At 37.9% G+C, this 12,313-nt stretch overlaps 1 protein-coding gene across 1 annotated transcript; it reads left to right on the plus strand.

Annotated features, from left to right (window-relative positions):
- Positions 1-3,932: 3,932 nt before the first annotated feature.
- On the plus strand, positions 3,933-12,070 carry LOC107562945 (eukaryotic translation initiation factor 3 subunit H-B-like). The gene is made up of 4 exons (XM_016247706.1): positions 3,933-4,099; positions 9,314-9,413; positions 9,931-10,080; positions 12,055-12,070. The coding sequence occupies exons 1-4, from the start codon at positions 3,943-3,945 to the stop codon at positions 12,068-12,070; spliced, it is 423 nt and encodes a 140-aa protein (XP_016103192.1). The 5' UTR covers positions 3,933-3,942.
- Positions 12,071-12,313: the final 243 nt, after the last annotated feature.

Consider the following 12,313-nt stretch of genomic DNA (forward strand, 5'->3'; position numbering starts at 1 on the left):
CACGCCTAAACACGCCCCTCGGGCCGGTGCGGGTTAACAGGTTAAACAACGTGGCGCAGGACGTGAAAATGACAACTGCGTGAGGCTGAAACTAGCAAAAAACACTTGCGTCGCGCCTGGCGCCGCATTGCGCCAAGTGTATGACAGGGCCCGTAGTGTTTAATATCAATTCGCTAAGCTAGCCTATAGTAGTAAACAATGCTAACTGGCAATACTAGTAAAGTGATATTGCATTGCTGACAGAGCTCTTAAATGTCCAAGGATTAGAATCCATTTCATTTAAACATTAAAACCCCATCAATGTTGTCGGAGTTCTGTCAGAGAGAGGTTTTTGCTCATAAGCTAATAGTGAATATGCTAGTAAAGACAAGGATGTATTTTTACATGGTACTGAAGCACAGACACTTTATGCACTGAGCATGAACAGACTGCTTTTTAATCATTTGTGGATTCAAATAAGATTACCTTTATCTTACTTTGGTTGTCCTAACTTATCCTAACTTTATCCTAAAATCCTTCTGAATATTAGGATATCCAGATGCTATTGTGCTAAATTGTGAATATAAGTTTGAAAAGGATATTGAATCAATATTGCCTATGGTTACTGTATGCTTCAGCTGTATGAAAAGAGCAGCATCAATATTATTGCTTGTTTGTTTACTATACTAAACTGTGACCCTGGACCACAAAACCAGTCTTAAGTCGCTGGGGTCTTGTATGGGTCAAAATTATTTTTATTTTATGCCAAGAATCATTAGGACATTAATTAAAGATCATGTTCCATGAAGATATTTTGTAAATTTCCTACCGTAAATATATCAAAACTTAGTTTTTGATTAGTAATATTCATTGCTAAGAACTTAATTTGGACAAATTTAAAGGCGATTTTCTCAATATTTGGATTTTTTTGCACCCTCAGATTCCAGATTTTCAAATAGTTGCTTCTCGCCCAAATATTGTCCTATCTTAACAAACCTTACATCAATAGAAAGCTTATTTATTCAGACTTCAGATCAGAATCAGAATCAGCTTTATTCACCAAGTGTGCGCAAACACACAAGGAATTTGTTGTGGTTTTTAAGAAGCTCTTGGTACATACATGCATACATACATACATATATACATACATATCTGACATGAGAACAGAAACATTTAAATAAGACTTAACAATAAATAATAATGTGTATGAATCTGGAACAGAAGATTTATGTACAGATTTGTGCATTATTTACTCTATATATACAGCTGTATTAAAAATATGCATATGTATTTACATAGTACTTGAGAGAGAGGCAATAATTAGAGATGGAGATGGCATGGGGGGAAAAAAATGTTTTTATGCCTATATGTTCTAGTGCACAGAGATCTGTAGCGTCTGCTTGAGGGGAGAAGTGCAAACAGGTTGTGTCTGGGGTGAGAGGGGTCTTTGGTGATGTTACCTGCCTGTTTCTTCACTCTGGAGTTGTACAAGTCCTGAAGATTGGGCAGGTGGACACCAATGATCCTTTCTGCTGTCCTAACAGTCGGCTGCAGTCTTCTTATATCTGATTTGCTGGCTGACCCAAACCAGAGAGTTATAGAAGAGCATAGAACCGATTCAATAACAGCTGAGTAAAACTGTGTCATATGTGCCTGTGGCAGGTTGAACTTTTTCAGTTGACGAAGGAAGTACAACCTCTGCTAAGCGGTTTTTAAGATGGAGTCAATATGAGTGACCCACTTCGTGTCCTGTGAGATGGTGGTTCCGGTGCTTATGGTGCAGGTGTTGGATGTGAGTTTTCCCATCCTCACTAGCTGCTGCCTGTCTGTCAGGAAGCTGGTGATCCACTGACAGATGGATGTGGGTACAGAGAGCTGTGTCAGTTTATTCTGAAGGGTGTCTGGGATGATGGTGTTGAAAGCGGAGCTGAAGTCCACAAACAAGATCCTTGCATAAGTCCCTGGTTTGTCCAGATGTTGCAGGATGTAGTGCAGTCCCATATTGACTGCATCATCCACAGACCTGCAGGGGGTCTAGTAATGTCCTTCAGGTGGGCCAACACCAGTCTCTCAAATGACTTCATGACCACAGACGTTAAAGCAACAGGTCTGTAGTCATTAAGTCCTGTGATTTTTGGTTTCTTGGGTACAGGGATGATGGTGGAGCGTTTGAAGCAGGAGCGGACTTCACACAGCTCCAGGGATCTGTTGAAGATCAATGTGAAGATGGATGATAGCTGGACAGCACAGGCTTTGAAGCAGGCTGGAGAGACACCGTCTGGGCCTTTGGCTTTCCTTATCTTCTGTCTCCTGAAGACTTTGCTTACATCGTCTTCACAGATCTTGAGTACAGTTTGAGAAACAGTAGGGGGAGGGTGTTGATGGCTGTGCTGTGAGACGGTCGTAGTATGATGATGTATAAATCTCAATTTCAAAATCCAAAATTGACCCTAATGACTGGTTTTGTGGTCCAGGGTCACATACTGTATGTGTTTTCTGAATTTCTGACAGTATTTATGCACAATAGGTCTATATATATTCTTATTTTGCTAGTACTCAGATAAATGCATCTTTTAAGCATGTTTATTAACATTGTGAATATTATTATTATTAATCATAATTATTATTAACCATAATTTTGTAATATATTGTATTAACTATATATTTGTAATAATTGCTGTTATTATTATAATAAATTATTATTATTATTATTATTATTATAAATTATAATAATATTGTCAGCATACGGTGTGTACCAGGAATAGGACTGAAGAATCAGAGTGTGATTCAAACACAGAATACTTTAATAAACCACTCAGGAACCAGGAGACGCCAAATTTGCTGTTGTTGGCACAATTTGTAGACAAAAAAAAATTTCCAAAAACAATGCCTTCACAAAAAAGGAAGACAGAGACAGAGAGAGAAAGAGCGAAGGGAGGCTGCTAAAGGCAGTTCAACATTGCAAACATGGATTCAAAGCTCCAGCAAGCCAGCAGGTAAATCATCATATTATCAGCGTACAGTGTGTACCAGGAACAGGACTGAAGAATCAGAGTGCGATTCAAACACAGGAATACTTTAATAAACAACTCAGGAACCAGGAGACAATGATAACACAACTAAACATGACAGAGAACAGACCAAGACTAAGGGAGAACTGAGGGCTTATAAGCAAGAACCAAACAAAGGGAACTAATGAGATTATTAATCAACACAGGTGGAAACTAATGAACTAATCAGGGAACACAGTATAGGTCACCGGCAGGAAGAACAGAAACAAGGGAAATCTAAACAGAAACAGAACATAAATGTGACAAATATATTATAATAATTATAATTATTTTTATTAATATTATCTTGTTTTAAGCATTTTTTGCATTTTTTTTTAAACAAGACAAAGATATCAAATAAGAATAATATTTATTTTTGCACTGTAATAAATTAAGACATAATATTTGCTTTGTTTTGATGGTGTGTGTGTGTGTGTGTATAATAGTATTCTATAGTATAGTATTCTTTATTTTAATGTTCTTGTATTTGTTTTTGCAGTATTTGTTTTTTTTCTAGAATTAGATTTTAATATTCATAGCAATTGAGTATTGGGCAAAATATCATCATCTTCTATTAAGAAATATTGATATTCACAGTTGAAATCACTTATTAGTTGAATATCGGTCTCCAGAATCCAGACCAGGTGAATTATAACCCTTAACAGCTCTTTAACTGACAATGAAACAAGGCGGACATGATTATATCTGTAAGACATTTTCCCTCTCAAGGCACTTTGCATGTCCTTGTTGTTTGCTGTGACTTATTCTTCAGGTGAAGAGGTGCTCAGAGCTCCACATAATGAGAGGGACAATAATCGTCAAGCAAAATGTGCAATTGAGAAATCACAACATCATGCCTTCTTTCCCACCCTGATGCCTTTTTCTTTTTTTTTCTCTTGTAGTTCAGTAGTAGATGGAGATGATGAGAAGTTTGCGCCATGTAAATATTGATCATCTTCATGTGGGTTGGTACCAGTCGACCTTCTATGGTTCTTTTGTCAGCCGGGCCCTTCTGGACTCTCAGCTCAGCTACCAGCATGCCATCGAGGAGTCAGTTGTGTTTATATATGGTAAGTTTCTCTAACAGTTTTTTTGTCTCTGTCAGTCAGCATGTGCATATAAAACGTTTGTCCATATCACTTTGCCAAATTATTTTAGTTATTTCAAAGGTCCTACAACAGCAAAAGATCCAAAACCCACAACGACAGTGACCAAGCCAATAAATATATCAAAGTATAGGATAAAAATGACAAATTATTTCCATGTTTTTCCTACAAAATTGTTTTATTATCCACAGAAAGCACACACACTTTTCCCACTGTCTGTCCCATACAAATGCATACACGTGCACAGAAACATGTTGCGCTTCCCCGCAACTTTAGCAATAAAATAGTTTTGCAGCTTTCTCAGTGGAGACGTCGCTGTTCTTGAAGCAGTTAAACTTAGTTTCACTCTCTCTCTAAAAACTGTGCTAGACTGTATTAATAACTGCATTATCAAAGCATTAGCTGTATTATCAATGCATAATCATTTGCTCTAAAATCTCTAAAATGACTTATTAGAATTATCAATGTAGGCTTATCATTCCTTTTATATATATATATATATATATATATATACAGTGGGTACGGAAAGTATTCAGACCCCCTTAAATTTTTCACTCTTTGTTATATTGCAGCCATTTGCTAAAATCATTTAAGTTCATTTTTCCCCTCATTAATGTACACACAGCACCCCATATTGACAGAAAAACACAGAATTGTTGACATTTTTGCAGATTTATTAAAAAAGAAAAACTGAAATATCACATGGTCCTAAGTATTCAGACCCTTTGCTGTGACACTCATATATTTAACTCAGGTGCTGTCCATTTCTTCTGAGCATCCTTGAGATGGTTCTACACCTTAATTTGAGTCCAGCTGTGTTTGATTATACTGATTGGACTTGATTAGAAAAGCCACACACCTGTCTATATAAGACATTACCGCTCACAGTGCATGTCAGAGCAAATGAGAATCATAAGGTCAAAGGAACTGCCTGAAGAGCTCAGAAACAGAATTGTGGCAAGGCACAGATCTGGCCAAGGTTACAAAAAAAATTCTGCTGCACTTAAGGTTCCCAAGAGCACAGTGGCCTCCATAATCCTTAAATGGAAGACGTTTGGGACGACCAGAACCCTTCCTAGAGCTGGCCGTCCGGCCAAACTGAGCTATCGGGGGAGAAGAGCCTTGATGAGAGAGGTAAAGAAGAACCCAAAGATCACTGTGGCTGAGCGCCAGAGATGCAGGCGGGAGATGGGAGAAAGTTGTAGAAAGTCAACCATCACTGCAGCCCTCCACCAGTCGGGGCTTTATGGCAGAGTGGCCCGACGGAAGCCTCTCCTCAGTGCAAGACACATGAAAGCCCGCATGGAGTTGTGAGATGGTGAGAAATAAGATTCTCTGGTCTGATGAGGCCAAGATAGAACTTTTTGGCCTTAATTCTAAGCGGTATGTGTGGAGAAAACCAGGCACTGCTCATCACCTGTCCAATACAGTCCCAACAGTGAAGCATGGTGGTGGCAGCATCATGCTGTGGGGGTGTTTTTCAGCTGCAGGGACAGGACGACTGGTTGCAATTGAGGGAAAGATGAATGCGGCCAAGTACAGGGTTATCCTGGACGAAAACTTTCTCCAGAGTGCTCAGGACCTCAGACTGGGCCGAAGGTTTATCTTCCAACAAGACAATGACCCTAAGCACACAGCTAAAATAACGAAGGAGTGGCTTCACAACAACTCTGTGACTGTTCTTGAATGGCCCAGCCAGAGCCCTGACTTAAACCCAATTGAGCATCTCTGGATAGACCTAAAAATGGCTGTCCACCAACGTTTACTATCCAACCTGACAGAACTGGAGAGGCTCTGCAAGGAGGAATGGCAGAGGATCCCCAAGTCCAGGTGTGAAAAACTTGTTGCATCTTTCCCAAAAAGACTCATGGCTGTATTCGATCAAAAGGGTGCTTCTACTAAATACTGAGCAAAGGGTCTGAATACTTAGGACCATGTGTTATTTCAGTTTTTCTTTTTTAATAAATCTGCAAAAATGTCAACAATTCTGTGTTTTTCTGTCAATATGGGGTGCTGTGTGTACATTAATGAGGAAAAAAAATTAACTGAAATGATTTTAGCAAATGGCTGCAATATAATAAAGAGTGAAAAATTTAAAGGGGTCTGAATACTTTCCGTACCCACTGTATATATATATATATATATATAAACCATAAGAGTAATAGAAATACATTATATTGTTTAAATTTTAAAAAATTGAAAAAAAAAAAATCTAATCCTATTTCAAATAAATGCTGTTCTTTTAAACTTTCTATTGATCAAACCATGCTGAAAAATGTATCACAATTTCCATAAAAATATTAAGAAGCAACTGTTTCAACATTTGAAATAACAAGAAATGTTTCTTGAGCCCCAAATCAATCAATGTAATAGAATTAATTTCTGAAGAATCATGTGACACTGAAACATTCAAAAAATGTTGTGGCCTACTGTTCTAATAATTTAATGACCTACATTTGGCATGTTTTTGCATGGTGTCTGAGGTATTTAGCTGTCCTTTCTGGTATCACCAGATTGCTTTTTTCCCCCTCTGCACTTCTCTATCTCTATTTCTGTACGTACAGAGAGAGAGAGAGAGCAGCATGTTTCAGCACCCCTCACCCAAACACACACACTTCTTTTCTACTGCACTGTTTGCTCTACCACTTTCCCTTTTCTCTCTCTTCGTCTCTCTACCCCATCGTTTCTTGGCTGTGGACAGCATTCCCCCCTTGTGTAAACAGGAGGCTGGTGTGCGTAGCGGGCCCGGCAGCAGCCTTGTCTAGACAGGGTTTCCTCCCTTCTGTTTATTTAGCCTGCTATCGCAGAGCTGATGTGTACCTTCAGGAGTGGATTCAGGACCTGGACACCCCCTCATCCACCGGCACAGATGCCACCCATCCCAGATGTCGATGGGCCGATGGCGGCACGAGGGTGGCGGAATCGTCAGACAAGTGCATTAACAACAGATCTGTTTCCCCAAACTCACACAAACAAATGTTGTACACCTCCACTCGCCCACCTAACTGGGACAGACGCGCGGTAAACGCGCTCTGATTCCAGCACTGATTTGGGTGAAAACATAAACATAAAACTTTAACGGTTCTTCGCACCCCTCATTCATTCACGCCCCCTGTCCTTTTCTCGGTCTCGTGGTCCACGCTGTCTGTAACTTTCCTCAGACTTCCCCCTCAGGCCAGATGTGGATCCCTATCAGAGTGTTTGTTCAGTCTCCTCCTTGTGGTGGCAAGCAAGCGCTCCTCACTAAAAATATCTCAGACACCTAGCAGCTGCCAGAAACCCCACCCTGCACCAAGTGCACTCTCCACATGAACAATGTAAGCATTCAGAGGGCCGATGGGTCCACAAACTGAGACTTGATAGACGTGGTTTTGTATGTTCTTCTAGCTCTCAGGTACTAGGGGGTGTTTTTTTTTTTTTTAAAGTGCCAAAGGACATGTAGTGGGACTAGTTGAGATGACTAGTGATTTTTTTTCCTGATTCATCACACATCATGTCAGTCATGATTCAGTTCCTAGTATTTATAGTTTATTCATATACATATACTAATTTTATATTTTTTCATTATGATATGCAATAAAATTTGAGAAATTATTGCTGAAAGCTTGATTTTCTGCACATTTTAGTAATGGGAGGGTCAAAAATTAGGGATATCTCATCCATCCATCCAATTAATTCACAATTTATGAATTCTTAGGATTTTTTATAAATGTTATGGCTGTATGTTAGATTTTATACATGTTAGTAATTGGTGTAGTTGAAAAAAAACCCTGTTAAGTAGATTTCAGGAGTGTTCATATTTTGGCCAAAAATTTGATTTCAATACAAATTATTCTTTACAGATAATATTATCATGCTATATTATCATTATCATAACATGAACTACACAAGTCATAGAGACCACTTTGTAATACACCAAAAAACAGTCGACACAATGCAACATACTAAAAACCTCTTTGAGCATCACAGCAACTTTTACATTAGCTAGCACCAGTCAATTTCTTTTTCAGATCTGTTTACATTATGAATGAATGATGAATGAATGATGTATTTGTATAGTGCTTTATTGTGTATTGCTGTACACCCAAAGCGCTTTACAATCATGTGGGGGGGGGGGCTCTTCTCAACCACCACGAGTGTGCAGCATCCACTTGGATGATGCAACGGCAGCCACAGTATAATGGCGCCAGTGCGCTCACCACACACCAGCTACAGGTGGAGAGGAGAGAAGAGTCATAGAGCCAATCAAGTGGATGGGGATTATTAGGAGGCCATGATTGACAAGGGCCAGTGACGGCAATTTGGCCAGGACACCGGGGTTACACCCTTACTCTTTACGAGAAGTGCTATGGGATTTTTGTGACCACAGAGAGTCAGGACCTGGGTTTAACGTCTCATCCGAAGGACGGTGCTTTTTGACAGTATAGTGTCCCCATCACTATACTGCACTATTATGCACTTCTGTGCAGTTCTGTGTTTGTGTTTTGTATTTATTATTTCAAGTTGTTACACTGTTGTTGCAAAAGGCATTGTGGATGGCATTCAGAAGTGGTGCATAAATAAATCCTCAAACCTGATATTGATTCAGCCCACTCCATTTCAGCAGGTACTTGAAGAAGACTAACTAAATCTTACCTTTGTCTGAGCTGATCTTGAGATCTCCTTGAGTTGTTTAGATTGCCATTTTTATGTCATTAGGGAAGTTTCAAGACCGTATGAAAAGACAGACGATCATCTTTCCACAGTGTCTAAATGCATTTAATATCAGAACAGAGCTGTGTTATAAATCCTGTCTTTGGATAATGGATAGCGGGCAGAGCTGACTGGCAAGTTTTGCCCATCTTAGACAGAACATTAATGATTTTATTTTATTTATTTTTTTCCCGAAATGTCAGCCTTCTGACAGTGAGATTAATTCACTCTGACTGGCTGACAGTTCTGTTCCCCTGTAAGATTAACATATACTGCATCTTTTCAAATTTAATATCTTAAATTTTACTTTTCATATGTCTGTCGTAAAACAGCCTTTACTGCCTTTGTTTTTTGGTCACAAAGATGTTTTTTTTTTTTTTAAGTTTATAGATAGTACCCTGTGTTGAGCAAGTCAGAACACTTTGGTTTGTTTGCTGTCTTCAGAAAGACCATCCATGTTTTGTCTTTGGTTTTCTTTCTCTGTAGATCCCCTCAAGACAGCCCAGGGTTCTTTGTGTTTGAAAGCCTACAGGTTGACCCCAAAACTCATGGAGATCTGTAAAGAGAAGGACTTCTCAGCAGATGGGTAAGCCTTTAAATTCCTGGGGCTCAATGAAGTTAATGCAGATTAATTAATGTGTGTGTGTGTGTGTGTGTGTGAGAGCGAGAGAGAGATAATTTTATATTCTTAAAGTTATTATTGTTATAATATTACAATATATTATATACTTATATGTAAATGTTGTAAAGTTTACTCTTTTTTTTACTTCAGTTGGACTGGTATTAAATATGGATTTTTTTTTTAAAGGATATATTTTTATTTTTAAATGTATTATATTATATTATATTATTATTTTTGTATATTCTTCCTAAATTTAATCCATAATCCTGCTCCTCCTGATTGGCTATGATTGTCAAATCGCACAGCCATTTCACTTTCAAAATCTGTCTGACAAATTGCTTGAAATTTGACATTTGGTGCCTAGTTTGGTCAGAGTGTTTGCTTGCTGTTATCAACAATGTGATGTCAAATCTTTGACGGGGTCACTTCCAGATTCTGACACTTGTCAATGACAATGAAAATGTCTTTTCTGTGTGTGCAGGCTGAAGAAGGCTAGTGTGGGTTTTGAGAACATGTTCGAGGAGGTGCCCATTGTCATCAAGAACTCTCATCTCATCAGCGTTCTGCTGTGGGAGCTGGAGGACAAATCCACTGCTGCAGACAAACACGAGCTCTTGAACCTTTCCAGCAGGTCTGACCACACACACACATTACTGTACAAGTGAAGTATTTCCTAATGTGAATGAGGACGTGTAAATTTATACTAGCGCTGAGACATCCCTAATGATGCTTGCTCACATTAGCAGTAACTCATCTCTGATGAGGACAAATGAAGAGGTCAGTGCCGCCCAGGTGATTTGCTCCTAAAGGACGTCTGCTTTTAATGGCTTTCCTGCTAGACTATCTAAATAAAAGGCTTTTCCTAACAGTGAAACTGTTCATTAGACAGTCCTCAAGACTTTTATTGAACTTGAAGTGAACATTCAAATATGACAGTTCACAAGCAGCTTTACTCTTCATTCTGACAGAAGCTAGACATCTCTTACCTTTATCTGACAGAACAAATGTGGGGATGAATTTAAAGGCACAATTTTTAGGAAGGGTTTTACCGTGCATTAAAACCCACTGTCTCTAAATTCATCCCAAGCACCAACGCGACAGCCACCAAAACGTCAATTCTGCTGCACATTCTTTGCCTTCAACAGTAACATTTGAAAACATTTGCTGACGGCTTTTAAATCATGTTTTGCAATGTTCCTGTTTTTAATAGTATAGGTTTTATTTTGTGTTTGTGAGGACTATGATATATTTCTGCAATAAAATATCAGAATCCGAATCAGAAAGAGCTTTATTGCCAAGTGTGTTTACACACACATTTAATTCGTCTTGGTATCAGGAGCTTCCAGTACAGAAAGTACAGACATAGTGCAGACAATAATTTAAGGTAATAAAACAACAATAATAAAGAGAATAGACAATAAATAAAAATAATAATAATATAGTAATAAAATATAGAAAAAAAGAAAATATATTAAAGTATAATATTAGGCCCATGTATTTATTGAATGTCAGAAGTTTATTTGCATGTTTTTATATAAAAAATGTTGTATACAATATACACTACTGTCCCAATAGTTTGGATTAAAATAGATTTTTTTTAAATGAATAAATACTTTTTTCAACAAGGATAAAATTTATCAAGTGACAGTAAAGACACAATGTTACAAAATATTTCTGTTAAATAAATGCTTTTCTTTCAAACCTTCTATTTGTCAGAGAATCCTGAAAAAATATTAAGCAGCTCTGTTTTCAACATTGATAATAAACAGACATGTTTCTTGAGCACCAAATCACGTTATAGTGATTTCTGAAGGATCATGGGACACAGAAGACTGGCATAATGGCTTATGAAAATATATAAAAATTAAATATATTAAACAAGTTAGTAGTAATATTTCACAATCTTACTGTGTTTTTAACAAATAAATGCAGCCTTGGTGAGCATAGGATAGGACTTGTTTCAAAAACATCAAAAATTCTTACTGACCCCAAACTACACTATAGCCCAGTTGTGGCAAGAAAAAATTTAATTATTGGAAAAAATTCAAATGAGTTTTCTCTGACCCTCAAAGAGATGTCGTGAAGGACCTGTCTTGTTTTAACCATACTAGATGTATTTGTAGACCCTGCACTTTTCTGTGAATCCTGACATTGAGGGTTTAATGATGCTGAGTTTAAGTATTCTTGTGTAAACAGATAAGCTCTGTTTTGCATAGGTCATAACAAAGGGCAAACTCGCAGCGCTTGTTGTATCAGTGTGCATGAGGCCAGGCGGCTAAACAAAGCACTTGATTTGGGAATAATAATATTTAAATCTAGTCTAAATTAGCTTAAATGATAAAATGACACTTAATCCACTCACAGTTTTTGGGAAAGATACAGGAGATGCAAGCAACACCATTTTCACTCCCATTTTGCATGGCTGCCATGATCTTACATTGATCTGAATTTTTTTAGAAAGTCTTGTTTCATTCGGATTTGCTCCATATAAACAGCTCTTTTCTGTGGAATATATCATTGAGAAATAGATGTTAATATGAGCGCTTTGAAGAGGAGCTGGTCATTGTGCTGGTCAATTTTCTTCTTCAATTCCCTTGTTTGTCAGGGTCGGCCCTCAGTGATCTTGCAGATGAGACGATATATCAGATGCTATCAATATTTCACACACTTTTATTATTTAATTTCTTTTCCACTCTCATTTTTTCTTAATTGAAATTCACTCGCCATTTGTAAGGATCTGTGGGAAAGGGAGGGGAAGTTTGAGTTTCCAATTATCATTTTAATCTTTTAATTATTTTCAGAGCAGCTATGGTTGAGATGATGCTTTTTGGAACCAAAACATTCATTTTTGCTGCTGCTTTTGA

This window comes from Sinocyclocheilus grahami, unplaced genomic scaffold (genome assembly GCF_001515645.1).
Source record: "Sinocyclocheilus grahami isolate Dianchi unplaced genomic scaffold, SAMN03320097.WGS_v1.1 scaffold850.1, whole genome shotgun sequence".
Lineage (NCBI taxonomy): Eukaryota > Metazoa > Chordata > Actinopteri > Cypriniformes > Cyprinidae > Sinocyclocheilus > Sinocyclocheilus grahami.